The 23001-nt window shown below is 47.2% G+C and overlaps 1 protein-coding gene across 2 annotated transcripts in view; it reads right to left on the bottom strand.

The window, feature by feature from the left end:
• Nucleotides 1–3709: 3709 nt before the first annotated feature.
• LOC146181763 (membralin) overlaps nucleotides 3710–23001 on the bottom strand; it is a 188617-nt gene continuing 169325 nt past the window's right edge. For both annotated transcript variants that reach the window (XM_084576775.1, XM_084576776.1), the window contains 3 exons: nucleotides 9973–10105; nucleotides 7455–7554; nucleotides 3710–5802 (listed from right to left, as the gene is read on the bottom strand). In XM_084576775.1, the coding sequence (XP_084432901.1) occupies nucleotides 5038–5802; nucleotides 7455–7554; nucleotides 9973–10105 (998 nt within the window). In that variant the 3' untranslated portion in view covers nucleotides 3710–5037. The remainder of the gene's footprint in view (nucleotides 5803–7454; nucleotides 7555–9972; nucleotides 10106–23001) is intronic.

The raw sequence follows: 23001 nt of genomic DNA, 5'->3' as shown, positions 1-23001 counted from the left end.
AATGAAGAGCCCAACTGTAATAATTCAGCACAGCTTCATTCTATGGATACCACCGCTGACAACGCCAGGCTGCAGAAAGCGCTTTTCTAACTTATAAATCCCGTTGTATTGCCCTTAATATACAATGTACTATATACAATGATGTGTATCTGAAAGAATGGCGTATGTTTGTGAGGAAGGAGTCGAAAGCAGAAATGGGTAAATTGAGAAACGCAGCGCGAGGCCGAGGTAAAGGTAGTGCTCACTAGAAACTTTCCGAGCACCCAACGGATCAGGGGATCGGAAACCGCGCCTTCTGCTCGTACGAGACATGTGCTAAAATCACCATAGGTCAACGCTTCGGTAGCCAAATGCAATCCTCGCAGGCTGCGCACATGCACGAATGACAATACCATTGCTCGTCCAAAGTCGCAGTAATTTCGGCTGTGGGTCAGGCGCTTTCTTGTAGGCAATCATCGTGTGTCGCATTTTGGTGATATGCCCTTATTAGTATAAGCACCAGTGTTGTCTGCCTTGTGATCATGTGTCGTCTAGCACTACAACTTTACACTCAGTACCGTGGCAACGGCCCGCAGCACACTGAGGCTACAGTGAATTACAATGTGGCGCAGCACCAGTAGATCTCAGTTATGCGACCACTCCGTTCCAGATCGATAAATAACTATTGCATCCCCTTTTTAAAGGGGTGGTGAGAATGAAGTGCCACATGGATGGATTATAAGAGCGTCCCATTTAAAACAGGGTGATGGCAGTTTGCATCATGCTTGTTTTTGTTTTTTCCTTATACCCTGAATTTTGTTACTAATCCCTCAACTATTTCGTCATTTCAGATAGTAAATTTTTATTTGTAACCTCATGTTATCTGTCTGCTTTCCAGCCACCAATCTTCCAATCGCTGTTTGCCAATTTGCACCGCAGATTCATTCACCTGAATACTGGCGTCTCGAAACCCTAGGCATCAGGGAGAGTAAATGCGCCTGCATCAACATCTGTACAGATACCGTCACACTCAAGAATAAGATGTTCAATTAATTGTTTCTGCGGATTAACCACACAACACATGTGTCACCTTATTGGCTAAATTTATTTTTGTAGCTGCGTGTTCTAAGGTGGTGCCACCTATAGGTGAGGCGGACAACTATCAGCGGCTAGCGTTCCATGATCTTTGTGTCATAAGCAGTGCTACGCACTCCACCTATGCCATGGGAATGAACAGGTCGATGTTGAAGCAAAAAGCGCACACAGCAATGGCCTCCAAACAGCTATGCCTTTTTCAAGAGCGAATACGACATGCCTTCTTACGAGTTGTATGAAGAATGCTACAGCAGCTTACTGGGCCCAGCCAGAAGCCCGACAAATTCGTCTAAAAAGGCTCGATCGAACATTGAAATTTTATGTTCCGCATGATATTCCGAGTCATCAGGCATGCTTGCTACATAGACTTCGTTTAAACGTGGCTTTCACGCGCAAGTACTTGCTTTTAATTGGACAGGTGGACTCACCGGAATGTTCAACTTGTGGCATCCCAGAGACTGTGGACCATATATTATTGGTGTGCCCAGTGTATGCGGTCAAAAGAAGTGTGCTAGCCGCTTCCTTGAAGTGTTTGGACAGGAGGCCTTTGTCGGAGGAACTGCTGCTGGGTGCTTGGCAGGACAAGGTGAAGGGTGTCCAGGCAGTGCGTGCTCTTTGCCGTTTTTTGTTCGTCAGCGGGCTTGATTCGCGCTTGTGAGGCAAGCTACTATGCCTGTATATATATATCATATGCCTTCTCCCCCATAGTCACCCATCATGATCTTTTCTTCTCCCCTTCCCCTTCCCCAGTGCAGAGTAGCAGGCCGGATTTGAATTATTCCGGCGAACCACTCTGCTTTTCCTTTCAATAAATCCATCTATCTATCTATCCACCTAAAAGCCATAGGTGGCGTGAGGATATGCCAATTACAAATATTGGACCACCCAGAGCGCTGAATTTCAATGGATTCCTTCCGTATGGAGTTCTGTAACTTTTCACGCCACGTCACAGGTGCCCTGACGACAATTATGTGCACCACACATAATTACCAGTCACAGCATATAACACACAACATGCACAGAACGAATGGTTTGGCCTTTTGCAAAGACAGCGAGTAAAATTCCAAGGTCGTAGTCACTTGAGCAGCCCCATTCTCCTGCTCTCAAGTTGCAGGCGAAGTGCGTACCATGTCCAGAGCGCAGGTGGTTTCAGAATGTACGCCTTCGTTTATAAAAGTGTTCAGGCGACAAGTTGCACAATTCGGCCTTTGAGGTTCGTTTGAACCTTCAGAACCATTTGAGCCTTCACCTTCTGAAGTTTGCGATGTCTTCTTTGTTTTTCTGGCTTAACCTGGTTATAGCAATTGTCAGTTATAATAATGGTATTTTCATGACACTTCAATATTGTTAAAAGTGGGTTTGACTGTGTGTAGAATGAATTCGTGCAGGCCATATTTGCCCCACTCCCGCTCTCTCCTACTCCAGCAACAACTCTGTCAAGCCATGGCCAGCGGACCTGAATGAGCAGGCAACCACAAGGTCACCTGTTTCCAATAGTGCACAATGTATACTCACCTCTTATTGGCTTCCTAAGGCTCCTGTGGCATCCCAATGCTCCAAACCTTTTAAAATTGAAGATCACTTTTTTCATCAACCATTCAGTGCCTCGAAACAACACGGGTTTTACTAAGAGCCTCCATTATGTAGGTCAACTGCAAATCTACTAGCGTGGAGAATTCTGAAAAATATGCTGACTGTCCACACAAGTGGATTGGGTGGATCTTCATGTAGGCAATTCTGTACCTAGCACCGAGATAGAAACTGTTGCTACTCGGTAAGAGAGTGGCACTTCTAAAAGGTTTTTCTTGGTGGCTTGATAAAGCAGCGCTACATGTCTGTATTGGGTAGCCTTTCAAATTTACTTAATGTAATAGCTTGCGGTTCTATGCTGACAACTATGTGTGATAATAAAAAAACACAAATTAGGGGGTCAGTGATTATGCAAGCAGCAAAGTGCAAGCACGCGAAATGAGGATCCACAATTGCGGCCACAGATGGAAGCCATTGAAGATGTCACATCATATCCTTAAAGGCAGAGTTTAAGTGTCCCCAGTTTTTTTTCTTTTCATTTACCCTGTGCCATAACAGTACGCTAGCTGTAGCCAACATAAAAACTCTGTGCACTAACATGCATTCTCTCGTTATCTACTCTACGGAACCTACAATCTCAACTGGCATCTACCCAAAGCACTTGCGGCTAAAACCCTTCATCGTGGCGGCATCTATTTTTAATCTTCCGCTCTTCTCTAGCGGATAAAGGCTCTATTTCACAAGAAAACATATTGGAAAGTAGCCCTTAATCTTTCATCTAGGCCTTTAATTCTTTCCTCAGTTTGCCTAAAACAAAAATGGAGGAGTGATATGAATTTCGGCATCAGCTGTGTGGAAGAGAATGTTTCATAAGAAGGCTACAAGAACAATATAAGAGAGTCACAGTCATCTGCAGTGGGTTTAAGGGTACAAAAAATGTGTTGATAATCAATAGGTCGCATGGGACTGAGTCATATGGGCCATTAAGATGACCAATGTGGACAAGGTGACCTCTTCACAACATGCCTTTAATCTGAAGCTGGGAAATAGTAAGTGACTGAAGATAGCATTGCTGGTAATATGACTAAGCAGAGGGAGGCCTACATTCAGTTTATTTATTACAACTTTCTCTTTTTATTTTCTTCAGAGGCACGAACAGCGAAGGGGACTAAAGCCACGCCGCCCGGGGGAAAGGAGAGAAAACACGTTTTTGACTGAATGCCTTCTGACAAAGAGCTGAGGAAAAGCGTGTACATCCCTCCCGTGGCTACCATAAACAAAACTGGGAAACTTGTCATGAAAAAAAAACTTACCCCAACTACCACGCTAGAAAATAAGTTTTGCAGGCCACATAGGAGAGGGAAAAAAGCCAGCTAGGAGGGAAAAAGGTTCCCCAAGAAAGAATGCAAGATATAGAAAACATTTACAGAGTGACTTGACTTACAGATGCACAGCATACTGCTACTGTTTGTTATGTTTACATTTTCACTCACGGCACCAAAACAAGCAGCTTGCTGGCAGCGTGTACTGCACGTAAAGCACATGGAATTTGCACACTATAAGTTATTCAAGCAGTGATTCAGTAGAAATCACATCAGTCAATTTTCAAGTCATGACCTTTCTCCAGATAGCTTTACGGTTAATGTAAGGACAACTAGAAAGCAGGATTGAAGGTAATGAAAAGAAAACACCCTCTAAACGTCTTTCCGGAGTTTCTGTCCCCGGGCCGAGTCATATGGTAAAATAAACATTTATGCACGACAGCACACATTTCACACACTTCTGTTTTCTAAAAGCTCACTTGCAGTCTCTGACAAAATGACACGGCACAGGCAATCCTAGCATGCTATAAACAGCTTTCATGACACGCGCAGAATAAGTTTCAGCGGACACAATGAAGTTAGGCTTAAGGTGCGGACCGTTATCTACCCGCAAGCACAATGTCAGTCACTGCTCAAAGAGCTCGTTTTTGTCTACTTTGTACAGCAGCACTCGGCTCATGACTGAACGGTAGCAACACACACCTCCATGCACTGAACAAAGTGTGTTGGTCTCTCAAGCGATGAAGGTTCAACTGCAATTGCAGTTCACATTTGGCAGAGAGTGGCATGTTTGGGAACACACCTATTCCCAAACGCTGAAGTGTACCACTTTGTGCCACAGACATTTCTCGCCACACAGCTAGCTGGGCAGCACATGTCCAGCATTTGAGGAGTTCTTGCAGCAAGCACCAAATAAATTGAAAACAGAAAACACAGTTATCATCGTCATCACGAACACAGCACTTAGGCCTAACGAGGCAGCCTCGGACTAAAATGGCTGCAAAGGGAGCGTGCACGTGCGCCGCCTGCGACAGTTCAGCCCATTGGGCTAAGTGGTTCCACATCCAGTTCATTACGCACACACTAAGAAAAGGAGCATCACTACTGATCACTATGCAGAAGCATCTTCAGGGCCACTGCTCTGACTGTCGGAGACCGTCGAATCCCTCAGTGACACGTCGCTTTGCTCTGCGTCATTCGTTTCACCTTTTAGGTCTTCGCATGACGAAGATGTCGACTCCTTCCGCTCCTTGGGCTCGGCATCGCCACAGTTCATCTTGGGCGAATTCTCCGATGTGTCAGACGTTTCGATCACCTCTGTTCTGCCATCGCCATGCGGCGCATTCTGGACTAGAGCAGTGTCAGCTTCGCTGCCTCTGATTCTGGAATTGGCGTCTTCACCACCAGTCCGCGAACCGTCATTAGACGGCTCCTGTGGCTGTTGCGGCTGCTGCTGCTGGGACTGCTGTTGAGACTGTGCCTGCTGATGCTGCTGTTGCTGGTTAGTGGACTGCGGGGCAGCCGCAGACCCAAGCGTAGCCGCGTTCAGCAGGTTGCCGATGTAGACAGTCCGGATGAAGGCGACACGTGGAGCGTCGACCGCCGGCTGGATCGTGATGCCGCCAGCGTGGCCGCTCAAGCGGACGGTCGCCGAGTGGAACGGCCCGCTGCCGTGGCGCTGGTTCTGCTGCTGAGAGGCCGCTGTGGTCACTGAGCTCTGCGCTGAGGCGGCGGCTTGCGAGCCATTGTTGCCGCCCGCGGCCTCGGCGCCAGACACCTCAGCCGCGCTGGTCCGGGCCGGTTCGCCCTGTTCCAGTCCCGAGCGCTGAAGAATCGCTGGCAGCTCGTAGTGGTGGAAGAAGTAGATCATTGAGTGCTGCACAAGGTGAGACCAAAAGGATGCACATCATTCACAGGCATGGACAATGTAAGAGCGCGCATGCCCGGCAATAGTAGGATGGCAGTTTGGGCGAGTTGATTATGCATTTTCTTGTAAAACAGCACGAAGACACAAGAGTAAAAAGAAGGAAAAGAAACACGGCGCTAATGTGTGTCCTTTCCTTCTTCTTAGTGCCGTGTCTTCTTGCTATTTTATAATGCCAGGCAATGCCATGCAATGCGTGAATCCCTTCCTCACAAAAACTTAACTGGACAGTCCACACCATACGTTATTTTTTGCGGGTTATGCCAAGTTTGCAGCGCTGACTGATCGAACACACAACATGAAATGTGATTACACAACACATTTGTAACTACTCTATCAACTAACACATATCTGTCCCAAAATAAAATATATGGCCACAAATTACCCAATTCGTAAACACATATACACAGTCGAACCTCGAAATAGCGAACCTCAATGTAACAAAATTCGCGATGTAACAAATTTTTTAAAATTTTCCAGTCTCTGCCCCATTGAAAACCATGTATATTTTTTTTTTCGAGATTTAACGAAGTAATTTTATGCCACACTTTCGATGTAACGAAGTCATCGCGCATTGCATGCATGCATCAGCATCCACCTTGACAATCGAATGAGAACTAAAACCTAAGCCGAGATCCGCGTTTTGCATGTGCCCAGCATCGACGTCAATATGAGGGGAAGGCTAAATACGAGGGAAGAAGTATATATATATTTTTTTTCAACAGCCATCCATCCTTCTATCTATCAGTAGGCGAAGAAAGCATGCGATCAGTCGTGATCATGACGCAGGCTTTTAGCATGCTTTGCTTCAAAAGGCATTTACTGCTACACACATTGCAATGATTTTGTGGCAGCGGACAGCACCCGACCCAATTGCTGTGTGATAAAAGGAAGGCAGTGAGCAACAGGGCAAGCAGAGCAAACCACCGCCGGCACTCCCGTCAAAGCTGCTGGCACTCTGCTATGTTTTGATGGAGGTGAAATATGAGGCGCCTACGTACTGTGCAGTGTCGGTGCACATTAAAGGAGGCGGACAAAATTCATCCCCAGCCCTTTACTACAGCGTCCCTCATAGCCCATGCCGCTTTGGGACCAATATATCACCTATATAAACCTTATATATCATATCACACTATACAATCTCCTCAGCGATAGTGGAAATGACCGCCAGAATGAAACTAACTTCTAAGCAGGAACATTAAGAGACATCCTCAGTTCACTCACCTAAAATTCTTTCTAGCACTGCACAAACTTTGCTCTTCGTTTCTAGTTGCTTTTCTTGTATACTCCTTCCACACAAAATTTCCTCAGTACGCTCCTGCGCCTTACTAAATATGAGGCCGAATGAAACCGGGAGGCCAAACAGGCTGCAGAAGTAGAATGGAAAACATCTTGATGACAACGGTTGCAAAGGCTGATGAAAGCCAGTGATGGCCATCAATAGGCTAGGTACATCCTTTCTATTAACCCTGTCATGGACTGCCACCATGTGCTCTGCTAAAAGTAGTCAAAAGCACTTTCAATCTACACCATCGTTCGCAAAGTAGTAAAAGAGATAACACCGTCCCCCTTGACCGTGTCGGGGGGGGCTACCACGAGCAGACCTGTATGAAGAACCAGGAGGTGAGCAGGGCCAGTCCACTGTACTGTCCGTTGAAGCGGTAGTCGTACGCATAGAAGGCAAAGTGGTAGAGGTAGAAGAACCTGTGAGTGAAAGGAGAAATGAAGGAAATGAGAAGGTTGCTCTACTACGACGCTATCATTCCTGCTTTTCCCAAACAGAGAATGTAATATGGGTACCTAGTGTCGCAATATTTGGTAAACAATGTTTACAATAAAGCCCACAAGAGGGTGCTCCAAATGGGGTGCATTCTAGGGCGCTGTGGCTGTTCAGGCCTGTCGTGTTTGTCTCTGCCTGCTGCTATTTCTTAGCAATATTGACGTACTTCCACCACCTAGAATGACAGGTCATCTTTCCCAGGAGTTCTAAATAAATGCTTTTATCCTCTTCATGCAGTCAGTGCACTATCTACCAAAAGCTTACTGATACACTAGTAAGTTTCTATAAGACAAGGCCAAAGTCAAAACTTTGTCAAGCAAGAAAACACTAGCATACTAAGCTCCCCTGGCTACTTGGCACTGTCATTCTTTAGGATGTGGTTGATGCAAATTTTTCCATCCCTTTGTAAACAATTACATGAGTCAAGACATGTTGTCCTGTGGCTTTCAGTGGTTTAGAGTGATGTCTGAACCAGAAAATAAAAAGCCCATGATTAGGATAAAGATAAAACTCAGCCTTCTGAGATTTCCCCTTGTGCTCTCGGTTATTTGTGATGCCACGCATGGTACAGCAATTGTGCAATGTCTAGAAGGCAGAAAAGGCCAAAGTTGCAACAGGCCCAACTACACATCAGCCCAAGAATTAATTGTTTAGCTACGAAATGAAACGCCGAGTCCGTTTGAAGACGCTTCGAGAAATTCCTCCTACCTATGCTGTCTCCCCCCCCCCCCCTTTTTTTTCTCTCTCAGCGCATCCTCGTGTTCTTAGCAAAATTGACGAGCTGAAAAATGCACATGCAAGTACAAGGCATTGGGAACATAAGTAGCAAAACAATATACCAATCATGTGACAACAAAGAGAGACTTCTCTTAGCAGTGCTATTTTGGCTGGTGAGTCAGAAAGCCCACACGATCTCAAGAAAGGTAAAATAAAACATTGGGAGAGGAGTTAAACCCATCCCATCGCGAAACAGGTCCCGAAAAAACAAGACAGATGAAAGCAGCAAGCAAAGTAAAAGGCTAACTAGAGCACTCTGAAGCCTCCCTTCACGATAGCACTGCTAGAGTATGTCCTGGGGAGAAGTAGTATGACGCCAGAAGCTAGATACTATTTAATTTTTCTCTTCTGAAACCAAGCGAAGCATCAAGTTCTTTCCGGAAGTTTATTTTCCCTTTCACGCCCGAGACGCTCCCTTTTCACAAAATAGGCCCTGCGGCGGCAGCGCCCAGCATCTTCGAAAGAAACAGGGCGAAAACAAAGCCGCCCCCCCCCCCTTCCCCCCTTCCCCTCACAGTCGGAGCCACGCTCGCCGGATTCGCGACCGGAGAAAAGCCAACTATAGCCAACGCCGGCCGGGCGCAGCACAAGAGCGAGCCGCGGGCGTCTAATGATGAATGGAGCGGTCTAATTGGACGACTGCCGCCGCAATTATTTTCGAGGCATGCACCGCTGCACGCACGCGCATGCGACAAGACGCAAGGCATGAAAAAGAAAAGAGAGGTGAAATAAAGAAGTCCCGGTTGCGCGGGACGCGTCACAGCTACCCGTGGCGGCGCGCGCGACAGAGCAGAACGCACAGGAGCAGACGATTTTCCGTAGCAGACGACGGCTGCAGTCCAACCTGAGCCCCTGACTTCGGGTGCAATGACGGGCGTTTTTTTTTTTTTTTTTTTTTTTTTTTTTCCTCGCTTCGTTCCCGTCTACAGTCCCAAACAGCCTCTCTCTCACTCTCTCACACCGCTCCCCTCCGTCTAAGGGCAGCTTGAATGGGAGTTCATTTGTCAACAATGCGGCGAGCGCGAACGCACCTCGTTACTCCCACACTCTCCGAACACAGCGGCCGGTGTCCCAGAAAGGAGTTTAAAAAACCACGATTAACGTAGTGTCTCTGACCGCGGCCGGGCTAAGCTGCAAGCAGAGACCATTATGGTGATCAAGTATGGAAGCCTCGATGAACGTGCAGAAGGCAAGCATTGCCAAAGCGAACACCGAGTTCGCATCCAAGGACAAAGTTTAGTGAAGCATGTAGAGGCGCTAACGAAACACCACCGCGCATGAAAAAGAAAAGTGAATGTATGCCGAGCAAGCATAATTATTTCAGCACTTCCTAGAATTAAAATAAATAAGGCTGAACGGAGACAAAAATAAACGCTGAAAATTCGGCTCAGTACAAGTCTATAGTTTTGTAGCTCTGGCTGTCGACCACAGCCAGAACTACAAAAGAGAGAGACTGCTCTGGGCTGCAATCCAGGTGTTTGCATGAAGTATTTACACATTTAGATAATAAATATATAGCGCCCACGTGAGTAGTAAAAACACGATTGGAATAACCCGGCACGTGCCTGAGCCAGTGTCTCTTGGTTATCGTGGTGTGGCAGCAGATGGCGTCGTACTGGTCGGCCACCCACACGATCAGGATGATGTAGAAGGCCGTCGTGGTGTCGTTGAAGAACTCCGACATGATCGTCTCCATGCCTGGAAGCACGTCGGGAAAGAGGGGAAAAGAGAAAGAGGGCGTATGAACGAGGAAAGCGTGAAGATGGGAGTTAGTACATGTAAACAGAGGCTAAATTCAAGGCAATCTGACAATACTGTAGCAATCTGATATTTTCCGCTCTCCGCAACCGCCTCAAGCGACGTCGATGACATCGACAGGGGTGGACGTTAAAAGTCAGAGAGCTGGATAAAAATAAACACTATATTACACCAGGCTCTTAAAGAACTTGTAATACTAAGCACATGGTGTACAAACTCTCACGGGGCAAAGGAACATGGAAAAAAAAATTACAAGGGTTCAACGCTGCTGAACCAAATATTGAGCGAAAGCATTAGCTTCGGGTGACCGAGCGTTCTTCTTCTCTTTTTCTTCTTCCTCAGCCCACATATAAAGCCCCGCTTTAACCAACCCATATGAACGCAGCTTAGCGGCCTATAGGGGGTAACGTGAATGCCAGGGTCCTAGCAGGCTGATTCTGACATAACCGTCACCCAGCCCGTATGTCACATGGGGTGTGACGTAACAATGTCACGTGGGTAAGACGTAACTGCGGCCGGGTCACGCGAAGGCTTGGAAGTGCGAGTAGTATTGCTTTCGCAATAAAAGTGGCGCTTATGCAGTTCTCTAAATAAGCATACACTTCCCTCCACGCTTTGTCGAAGGCTCGTCACTGCTTGAAATTAGGACGGTTAATGACATAGTTATGATGGTTCATGACATCATTTATGACTGTTCCCGACATTACTGCTCGCTGCGTGACACAATAAGGAGCGACTGTCCATAACACAAGCCGTGAAAAATGACCGTTTCCACGCATGAAAGAGGAGAGGGGAATATAGTTTACGCTGGCTATATTAAATCAACAGAATGCGACAGAAATGCTACAAGCTCTTAACAGCTACATACTTTTTTAAACCCACTGCCTATATCAATAACATCACTGCAGTCAGAGCATTTCTTTCGGCAGCGTCGAACAATTACCACCACCATCTCGAAACCTGAATAAACCACCAGACACACAAATGTTACTGACATATCACAGCACTGCATCCACATTCATCTGCTACGTCATTTTATTAGTATACGCTCTCTGATCGTCACTGCCCAATATTCCTCCATGTATTTTCCAAATTGTGATTTTCTCCAAAGTCAAAACTTCACTTTTTTTCTTTTTCTTTTTTTTCAAAAAGAGGCACCCCATCAGCTCAACTACTAGACTTGGCTGCTTATGTGCGAACTTTTCTCTCCGAAAATTCATGCATAAAAAAAGAGCCCTCAATGAGCCCAGAAGCGCGGAGCAATGGACAATAATCATTCACAAAAACAACAGAAGTAACAAAAATAGCACCCTTCTTGACGTCGAAAGCCGCACACGCACACGCACACACAAAGAACTGACTGCGCACGTATTCTTCGGCGACACTGACCGCCAAGCTCTTACAGTAGGAGAGATATACGTTTTTTGCACAGCATGATCGCGGAAGAATGGAAAGCTTCTTTGCCCCGCGGCTTCGCCTACCGCACATATCGGTGGATACCGAGACGTCCGCAAACAGTCGGTCAAACATTGTGGAGTACACTGTAACGGGCGTTAGGGGCAAATACTGCCCATTCTGTCTCACTCTCGCCGCTACAGAAGTTTGCCAATAAGAACGGGCCCCGCGGACACTGAGGGAAGCGGCAACAGGGGCAGAAATACGAAAAAAGACAACGCAGAGGGAAAAAAAATACAACAGCGATCAGAAGTGGCCGGTGCAGGCACAGGTAGAAGTAATAACGGAAAACCTTTATTAACATGGCGCCAACAATAGCTCCCTCTCCAACCCCCCAAGTATGAATGAGGGAGCGCATGCTCTGCGTGCTCTTCTGTTTCTGCCGATTTGTTCGTCCTGCAAAGCGCACGATTCCCTATAACCTCTCTTCCTATCCACGAGTCGAAGCAAAAAAGGAAAACGAAAAATTAGTGGCGACTACAAGCGCAGTAACGCGGATTATAAGCGCTTGCTATAAAGACAGAATCAAGTTTCAGTCCAATTTATTCCTCATGCGGACAGCTCCTGATTTAGCGAGAGAGAGAGATAGAAGGGGGGGGGGGGGGGTTATAACACCTTCTTTTTTGCGTTCTCAGTGCAAGCCGAAAGACACTCGGCGGGACAAAATTAGTGAGCTTGGAGGGAGGAGGGTGGCTGCTCCTGGCCTTGATGGGCTATAGCCAGCCACCGAATTCTGATCTGTTGTAGGCCGTCATTGCACCCGCTTCCGTTTCAGTGATGGACGACGGCTTTTGCGGCGCGCGTCTTTCTCTCCCTTTTCTTTTTCTTTCTTCTCTATTTCTTCTTCTGTCCGCACGAGGCAGCGGAAGTGGCTCAGCTACAGAGCCAGTAGCAGGCCAGTGTATTTTCGTTTCTTTCTTCCCACAACAACAACCACAATGAAATTAGTCCGGAATCGTTCACTCGACCAGCGCTTTCTTTCATCCACCATTCACTCATTCCGACTCCGTTCCATTCCAAAAGCGTTACGGCGAGAGCTGGATCCCATCCTCAACGGTCATGCAACGAAGCTCCCTGCAGTAGCAAGTATGGCGGCCGTAGATATTCGAAAGCCGAGGCGAGTATTAGCAGATTAGAAAGAAAAGACCAAGGAGGAGGGACGAAAGAAGAAGGGAAGAATGGGAAGACACAAGCCAAGCCAGGACATGGAAAGAGAGGAAGACTGAAAAGAGTTAGAAAAAAAAATAGAGAGAGGAAAAGATGAGGTAAAGGAAATGGAGAAGAAGAAGGGCGAAAGTAAAGAAAACAGAGAAAATGGAGGAGGCGCAAGAGCTGCCGCCGAATGTTTTAACCAGGCCATAGCAAAGTTCAGCCAGTAATTGTCTTAACTTTTGTTTTTGGAGCAATGCTGTTCCATACTTGCGAGAAAAAAATACAGCCATCAACCTCGCTGGAGGACGCGCATGCAACGTTATTAGGAAATCCAAAGCGACGAAAACCAGTTTAGAAAAGAAAAGAATCAGCATAAGGGCAATAAGAGCCGGCAGAAGACGAAAACCTGGTGCTCGCGCGCAAGGCGAGGACTGAAGGAAAGAAGGTCCAAGTAGACGTGGGGACAACAATTTATTTTCCCCGGCTCTGTACACGAAAAGACGGAGTGAAAAGCAGGATATCTCATATGCAGGATGAGGGAGGGAGGGGGGGGGGGGGGGGTGCAAACGAGACGCTATACGCGTAATCAAGCCTCCCCGCGGCTAGCGCGTTTTCGGCGCTAAAAGTGGACGCATCAATTGGCTCGCAAGCGGCGCAATAAAGCCAATTGTTCACAGGATCCGGGTGGGGTAAGGCTGCGCTTGCCGGCGAATACGAGATCAGACGGATGCGCCCGCTGCGAAGCTTGAAATCCGCCTACAGGCATGCCGGCAGCACAAGAAGACAAAGAAGATACAGCGCGCTATACCTGGCGCAGGGCAGAAAAGAAAAAAAAATTGCGCTTTTTTTTTTCTTTGTCTCACTCGCTCGAACCAGCTGTTTTGCTGAGTAATATAGTTGTGAAGACCTTCGCCATCACAGAGGAAATGAGGTTGTTTGCATGCTGTTTCGAGCAGAAATATAGACAGGTAAAGACGCGCGTCTGGACTTTTCAACGAACTGCAGGTCCTCTGGGGACGAATAAACTGAACCAAGCCTGTCGGCATGTGTCGGCTAATTATCCCGCTAACGTAGAAAAATGGTTGCACTTCGTCACTGAAGCTGCAGACAAGTTCTACGCAGTGCAATACCTAGAAGCGAAGTTTAACGACAGTAGAGTAATTGATTAATTAATTAAAACCACAAATGTCAAATTTGCGTCGAAATAGCGCCGGACGTCGACACAGTCAGGGGACGTGAAAATAGCTCGGACGTCGAAATAGTACAAAAACAGTCCAAATTGAGAGAAACGCCGGATTTGCGTCGAATTCGATTAAGAACGTGTAATTAAGAGCGATCAATACTTAAGATCACAAAAGAACCTATGATTTGGGTTATAAAAGCGAAGAAACTGGGTGATGACGTCATATCCTGCGGAAAGACGTCGAGGCGGTGTTGGATCTCACAGAATGAGTACAAAACGCAGAATTTGTGTTAAATTAGATCGAAACGTCTAATTAAGCGTAATTAATACAGCAAGAAACCAAATGAGTGCAAAAGGTCAAACGCGGCAACTGGGTAAAAAGAGTAGCATAAGGGCTAAGCTGGATACATTATAGCTACGCCGGAACAAAGCCGTTTGGTGAGCTTAGCGCCTACTGCAGCCCACGTGTACGGTGAACCACGTGGCTGTTTTCACCCTACGCCATACACTGATACACATTTTCAAAAGCAGGCTCTCAAAGAAGCCTGGCTTTGTGGGTTCCGCGAGCTCTCACAAGCTCTCAATATGACGGAGTGTGTAGGTATTGTGGCTGTATTTTCACCGTTTTTGTGAAAATTTTACAATTTAATGAGCTTGGCACATACTGATAGCTAGTGGGGTTCTGCGAGGTAAAAATGTTTGAGAACCACTGGCTTATAGTTACAATGACGTCATTTTTTTTTTTTATGTTCAATTTTACATCGCAAATATCAATTTTCCGCTGTCTGGGGCACGATATCTTTGAATACAAGCGATAGCAAGTCTTTTCAGGAGTTCAGAAGTGCAAGATGCCAGGCTAGTTGGTACTGCATAATGAAATAAAACAGCGCAAGGAACGGGACGAAACACGAAGGAAGGGAGACAAAGACACAGCGCCTGTGTCTTTATCTCCCTTCCTTCGTGTTTCGTCCCGTTCCTTGCGCTGTTTTATTTTCAGGCGGCTATCCCTAGTGAAAAATACCCTATGAGTCACAATAACCTCATATTCATTCTCATACTGAACTCATACGAAACTCGTACAAATCTCATACCATCTCATAGAAATCTCATTCAACATGAGAAATATACGTGACTGTATGACATTTGTATGAGTTTAGTATGAGAAATCTGTATGAGGTTATTGCGACTCATACGGCTCTTTTCACTAGGGATTAGCCATGCTTGTGTCCATAACAGGCGTCTACGCGATTCCTGGAACAAAGTTTTCGCCATAGCGGTATTTTGTCGCCCCCCAAACCGACTGCCTACAAGTTAATGCGTCCGTCGGACGATGCGGGTCGCCTCCGTCCAACGGAAAACCCGGAAGGAGCGTTGTCGCTTGATTCTGCAGCGAATGAAGAGTTGGTCTGTGACGAAAGAAGATACCTCGGAATAAAAGTGGCAAGCAGGACGAAGCACCCGCCGTGTCAAACTGCCGCGAGACATCTCGGAAGCAGCAGTTCCCATGCATTGTGGACAATGTGTTCAGCTTCGCGTATTTTGCACTATCCGCAAAAAACAGCCGTGCGCTGTGCGACTTCGACGCCATCTACTGTCCCTTTCTTTGTCGCATCTGACCTGCTCGCTTATTTCAAAACGTCTAGCGCGGTTAACATTTCCACCGAGCGTGAGGAAACTATCCTGCGCTTTCCCGTTCCTCAAAACCACGCATATTAGGTAATCCCAGTCGGAAAAAACTAAAGAAAAATTTCTGATGTTACGACAGAATTTCTGTGCGGTTTTTGACGGGAAACCTGTTGTGACAACAGAACATTCTGTAGTAACATCAGAAATGTTTGTTGTTACAACAGAAAAGTGCAATAGAACTACAGACAACAGAAATATACTACAGAAAAGTACAACAGAACTACAGAAAAATCTGATGGTTACGACAGAACTACAGGATATTTTGTGGTATTTTTGACACTAGTTCTGTAGTTTTTTTTTCGACTGGGATCCGCCATATTGTCGTCGTTGTCAGCTGCCGATGCAACACCGCACTGCAGCACAATCGCGTTTGCATGATCACTTGAAATGCGCGCAGACAATGCTGGTGCATCGTACAGGTCATGTGCGAGTTCTCCACGATTCCAAAAATATGCATACACGAGTGCGAGAAGGCAAAAGTGCTCTCTCTGAGCGATGCGGACCCGAATGGCTTGCACGAGTCAACAAACGCGAGACTGATGCCAATTAATCCGGGCAAGTAGCAACCTATAGTCGCTAAAACGATGTTGATGGGCGCCCACAAATCCAGACCACAGTATCTTACACCGTGGTCCGGAGTGCAGTCATCCGCGTGCAGTGCGTTCACGCCGCACTGTTTCGGCTTTTCTTTGTAGCGCGCCCGACCTTTCGGAAACGGCGCCGACGCATATGTTACTCAGGAATATCTGCCGACATCTTACACGCACGTAGGGTGGCGCACCAGTAGCCGCGTGTTTGCTTGGAGGACCGTCAAAAACGACAAGACACTCCGTCAATTCACCGGAGCCTGCAGCACGTCGTCTGCTGTCAACAACGCGGCGGATATTACCCAGCATGCATCGCTTCCTGCAAGTTTCCTATACAACGGAAGTCTTTGGGCTAAAAAAAAATCATAACACCACCTTAGACGAGCGTGTTTCGTATTGTGTGCCCTTTGAAAACCGAAGCATGCGACCTGGAACAGAACACTCGGATTAATCCCGGTGAAGTCACGTACCGTCGAACGACCAAGCGATAGAGTTGTCCCCGCTCTATCAATGTCCAGGTGAAGTTGCGTACCTTTGAAAGAGCAAGCTATCGAGTTGTCCTCACTTTATCAAAGCGCAGAAGCGCGAGCACTAGTCAACAGCGACGGAACGACGAAAGCGAATCTCACAAAACCATGACTAAATATAACACCAGACACCAATAAGACGGGAAAAGGAAACGCGAACGCGCCTAAAGTGGCGGCCCTAAAAGATGCATGGATTGTATCGACTCGCGTTCGGCTCACCTGCGCGCCCCTGCCCTCACGTTGTAGCGCGCCCCCTATCTGCGCCTAAGCGGCGCGCGAAGCCCTGTTTAAGTCCTGCCCTCGTTTAATCTTGTTATGTGCGCTCAACCTTCAAAGCCTCGTACTCCGGAAGTGAGGAGCAAAAATGATTTTAAAAGAAATACGTGAGACGTGTGCTGAAGGAAAAATAAAACAAAGAACAGGAACAGGGCAAGCAGAAGTCGTAAGAAGAAGCAGAAATGGCGCCGATAGCGGTAGCAGCAGACGACACGACGCTTCTGAAGTCGCGGCGCGACGAACGAAGCAGATGGAAAACAGCAGACGAGCGCGGCGCTCGGAGGTATGACTTGTTTATTCATGTACGCTCCTTCTCCACCCTCGTACTTTTCTTGGCTTCGCCAGAATTCGTTTTTAATACAAAAAAGCACGAAAAGCATCAAACTAAAACCGATACCGTCAAAACCAAAAAGGAAAAAAAGAAGCTGGCAAGAAGAAGTGACGCGAATGGGAAACGAGAGCAAAGCGGGCAGCGACACGAATCCCGTCGTCGTCGCCGTGCTCAAAAGGAGAAACGGCGCGGAACGAAAATCTTACTTCGGGAATTATAATACGAAAAGGCGGCGGGACGACGTAATACCAGAGTCTTGAAGGACTATGGTAATACGTACAGAACGCAAGCAGCAGCGCGCCCGCCCGTTCACTCGTTTCCTCCCTCTCTCTCCCTTCGCTCAAAAAGCTGCGAAATACAAGCTTGAACACCGACAAGAAAAATGAACAGGCAAAGCGAGAAAGAAAAGAATGCAAGAACCGACGAAATAAAATGTCAGCAATCAAAACTCTAGCGCGACGCCGGGTGGTTAAAGGAAATGAACGTCGTCAAGTGCACAACCACCTTTCTTACTTTCCGCATCATGTGCCCTTTTGCTCCTCCGCTTCGGACGATACAAGAATCGGAGTAATCAGATAAAAGTCCGGTCAAAGAGCTAGCGCGGTTCCCGATCGAGAGGTGAAGAGCCGGGGACCAAAGGAAGGGGACCCCTTTAGGCACGCACTAAGACAAGCGTACGCCGCGGCTCGCGCAAAGCAAGGTCTCAGTGAGGCGGCTCGAATCACTGAAGGAACCCACCTCCGCGCGGCGCGCCGAAGAGCGATAAAAATCTACGTGCACATCGGCGGCGAAGAGTGTTAGAAGCCGGATAGATATGCGCTTGAAAGAACAGGGTTTTATTTCTCTCTCTCTCTCTCGCCCCGAAAATGTGACCCGCTCGAGTTGAAAAGGCAGCAGCAGCAGAACAAGATAAAGCCGAGGGGAAAAACGAAACAGTGTTCCGCTTTCGTGGAGATGGCCCTGGTACCTTGTCCCTTTAAATTTACCTTCGCAAGCCCGTCTGACCTTTGAGCTCAGGTCGCAACCAGACACGGCTTAATAGTACAGCTTTTACTAAGTTGTACTTAAAAAAGAGGATGCTCCGCGTGGGAGCGCTCGGGTGAGAATGTCACGGTGAAACAGGACACACAAGCGCTAACCTTCAGGCTTATTTCAAAAATTTTTTCAACCATGGTTTCACTGAAACTTCTACTGTTTGTTCCGCTTAGTTTTCCGGTCATTTTTACAAAATTTTCATGACTCGTTTCATGCCCCTTTGGTCCAGTGTTTAGGGGAATCTGCTAACGTGGAGTAGATTTGTAATAACGGAGCGATTACTCATTGCCATCCACCTAAGCAAAGCCGTACGGCCACAAAGGGAAGCTATACAACATTCTAAGGCAGCTTAAAAAAAAAATGAGCACTGCATAATCTGCACTGGAGTAATGCGAAAGCACGGATGCTGCTGTTGGTTGCTTCTGGTTGCTTCTAGTTGCTTAATTCACTTTTTGTTTACCCGTTTTAGTCTTTGGTACTTTCAAATTGCGCGCCAATCCCTTCCTATGCCGTTTTTCGGCTTTACTTCCGGTTGCGTGACGTCACATCCTCTACTTCACATTATTTCACTTCTTGTTTATTCATTTTAGTATTTAGCACTTTCAAATTGCGCGCCAATCCCTTCCTATGCCCTTTTTGGGCTCTACTACCGGTTGCGTGACGTCACATCCTTGGCGTCACCCTAATTGACTGCCTTAATTAACTACTTTAGTTTTTGGTACTTTCAAATTGAGCGCCAATCCCTTCCTATGCCCTTTCTTGGCTCCACTTCAGGTTGCGTGACGTCAAATCTTTGACGTCACCCAAATTGACAGATTTATTTAACTATTTTAGTATTTGATACATTCAAACGTGGCCCCAAGCCATTAGCTAATGAGTCCACTTTCGCCTTTTACTGTTTCATTTTTTGCATCTAATTCATAACCTAATTAACCTATTGACCTAATTAATTTATCTCACACATTACGTCACCCTCTAACGATTGACACCACTCACCTCTACGACTTCTCAATTACTCACAATTGCTGCGGACACGGTTTTGCGTGTTTGCCTCTAATTAATTACCTAATTATCTTATTGGTCTAATATTATTTCGGACACAACATTACGTCACCCTCTATCGATTGACACCACTCACTAACCTCTACCACTTCTCAATTACAACTGCCGAGGACAACTTTTACATATTTTGGCTGTAATTAATTACCTATTTAACTTATTGGCCCACGATTTCGCGGACGTGGTCTGCGGACAGAAATCTGTGAACATAGCGAAGTAACGCTTTCCCGTTAAAAAAAAAAAAATCGTCCTTGCCCGAGGTTCAAACACGAGACCACAGCCTGCGCGGGCAATCCCTCTACCAAATGAGCTACCCAGGACGGACGGCAGATGGTAGGGAGAGAGCAAGTTGATGAATATCTCGAAGTGGGAAGTGGGTCCAAAGTTTAGGGCAGTCCCCAAAGGTGGAGCAGCTTTGCAATAGAGAGTGCTCAATGCGCGAGACAGTACCTGCTGCCGTAGGCAAATTCAGGTGCACTCGTTTTCGGTTGTTAATAATAATGATTGGCTCACAGAAAGAAAAGGCACAGTATCTGTTAGACTTGTTTGTGGACACCTGAACCGTGGCGTAAAAAAACCGATTGATTTATAGGACGGGAAAGGCGCGGTAACTGTCTCACTTGTTTTCTGTAGACACCTCAACCGCACCGTAAGGGAAGGGAGGAAGACGGGAGTGAAAGTGGAAAGAGAGAAAGAGCAGCCGTAGTGGAGGGCTACGGAGTAATTTCGACCACCTGGGGATCTTTAACGTGCGCTAACATCGCACAGCACACGGACGCCTCTTCGTTTCGCCTCCATCGAAACGCAAACGCCGAGGTCGGGTTCGAGGTCGGGTTCGAACCCGGGTACTCCGGCACAGTAGTCGGGCGTCTTACCACTGCACCACCCCGGCGGGGCGAACCGCGCCGTAAGGGAACAGAAGAAGGTAAAGTGGAAAGAGGGAAAGAGGAGCCGTAGTGGAGAGCTGAGTAATTTCGACCACTATTTTGTTTTTCTGGCCGCACGCAGAAGGAAACTTGGCTGAGCTCACTGTCGGCGAGCGATAATTCGCTTCCCAGTCGGAGCCACTTGTCCATGCAATAAAGAGATCTCGAGCGGGAGAGCAGGAAAGACAGACACAAGAGTAGCAAATGTCTGACTCCACCCGTCAGCGACGATATGCTTCATGAGACCAACCAAGCGCCGATATTGATAGGTGGAAGCGATAAGGAGAAAAGCCATTGCGACGTTTCTTTTTTTTTCTTTCCTTTTTTTTTATTTAATTTTTTTTTTTTTTTTTTTTTGCTATCTCTCTCCCGGTGACAGGGCCCCCAGCTCATTTCTCCACTTTTTCCCTTTTTTCTTCTGTTGTCGCTAATCTCCATTCTCATAGTTTTTTTTTTTTTTTTTCAAACCGCCTCGATCGCTAGTCTTGGATGGACTCTAGACATGCGACGGCCCAGGATGCGCTCTGTATAAATGCTCACACCGTAACACACCAAGGATCAAAAAATATATTAGGGTCAACCGAGAGAATACAGCTGAACATGGCTGGTAGCCACCTACGAGTGTCGGACCACTTCAGTTGTGTGCAAGCAGTCACCAACGACAGCAAACACAGCCGCCCGTTTCTGCTTCGGAACGCCTTGGTACTCAAGTATTTATAGTGCAGTCCTTGAAATAGTTAATAATGCAGTAGAGAATGCAGCTTTAGCCGCGACGACGTATCATCAAAGACGGGTCAGCTGACGTCACGCAGCCGTCGCCTCTGCTTGTGCACTGTGCACGTGGGCAGGGTGGCCCGGAGAGCCCGTACCCGGGCTGGGCCGCGGGCCGTGCTGGGGCTGCTAGGGAGCCATCTGCCTCGGGCCGGGTTTAGGTGCTTGAAATATCTACCCAGCACTGTATTTTCGCTAACGTGACAAAAGCGTAGAGACGTGTAAAGAACCGCAAAGCCGGTAATGCGGAGAGCCGGTATCGGCGTTGTCCAAAGACGCCCGTTCCGAGCGCGAGACGAGGCACTTCGTCGTTTTCGGCTTATCGTAATTCATTGTCTTCTTCCCACTGGCGTCAATATTTATCGCAGTAGAGTCGGGCCCTCTCATACTTTTCTCTCGCGGCTTGCTCCAGGCCTTGACATAGCCTCGATGGAAGCGGGACAGAGTACATATCATCCGCGGTACTTGAGCTGCCTTGTTTCTCGGTCCAGACAATGCAGCGGCGGCATACTGCAGCTGCCGTGAACGGTGAGCGAGACGAGCTCACCGAGTACTCGGACATAGAATGAACCCCTCGCTCAGAGTCAGAGCTAGCGCAGTTTTACAGGAGCAAAGAAATTTGCCACCTTAAACGTGAGAGCACGAGATTTAACGATATTTAAAACACAATCATCATGACAGCATTTCTTTCTAAAAAAAACAATCATCATGACAGCATTTCTTTCTAAAAAAACAATCATCATGACAGCATTTCTTTCTGCACACCGTGTCCGTCCGTGGGATTTAAGTCAGCACATGGCCGGGCTGGGCTTCCCGTCGGTATCATAGTGCCCAGATAGGGCTCGTGCTCAGAATTTCGACTCCACAGCGTCTGAATCTGAAACTCCAACCAATTGGCACGGACTTATACCACCTATTCGGACACAGCGTCCTTAGTGGTTCGTTTTAGAGTATGGGCCCCGTTCTCGTATACTACACCACTAAAATGCCTGGAAGTATGAGAACACAAACACGTTTCGCCCGTTCGAGTGAGTGAGTGAGTGAACTTTATTAACTGCTCGGGGATCTTTTTCTTCGCCTCTTCAACCGAGGCTGACGAGCGGTTGGCGCCCCCAGTCCAGGGCACCACTGGCTTTCGCCAGTTTGCGAGCTCTTGTGACCAGGTAGAGTTGAGCTTCCGGGTCAGAGCTGGCCAGCAAAGCCTCCCACTGTCTTTCATTTGGGTTTTCAATTTTTTGTAGTTGATGTGAGCTGCATTCCCATGTTATGTGGTACAGGGTAGGGGTCCTCCCGCACCACGGGCACTCGTCTCTGAATGTCGTGGGATGCATCATGTGTAATATGTGTAAATTAATGAAGGTGCCCGTCTGTAGCCGCCTCAGATCTATGGCCTCCTCGTTGCTGAGCTTTTTATGCGGCTCCGGATATACTTTCCGCAAGCCTCTGTAGTGTTGTAGTATTGTGGTGTAGTCAGGGTCAAGCGGAATCAGGTTCTCTGTCCCGAGACTGTTGGGCGCACGGTAGGTTGCATGTCCGTATTTCGTACCTTTTTGCCCATAAATGCACTTGGTGAAGTTTTTTGGGAGCGGAAGCCGTACTCTCAGGGTTTCAACTTCCGAGTTAGCCGGATGTCGGTGAATAACCTTCAAGGTACCTCGCAAGGACAAACTAGGACTTAGTCCTTTTGGTGGCGATTTAGCTAGTCCGTCTGTAGTTCTTTCATGGTAAAAACAAACAAAAAGAAACATCGGAGCGGGTTCCATCCGGTCGGCTTAGAACTTGGGGCACTCGGGTTCCATAGCCGAGCGTCGTAACCACTGAGCCACCGCGGCGGGTGATTCTGCTCAT

The sequence above is a fragment of the Amblyomma maculatum genome, chromosome 8, assembly GCF_055883805.1.
Source record: "Amblyomma maculatum isolate TAMU_Amacu chromosome 8, ASM5588380v1, whole genome shotgun sequence".
NCBI classification, from domain to species: domain Eukaryota; kingdom Metazoa; phylum Arthropoda; class Arachnida; order Ixodida; family Ixodidae; genus Amblyomma; species Amblyomma maculatum.
Note: the sequence above shows the minus strand (reverse complement) of the source record. Positions and strands in the feature narration are given on the sequence as shown.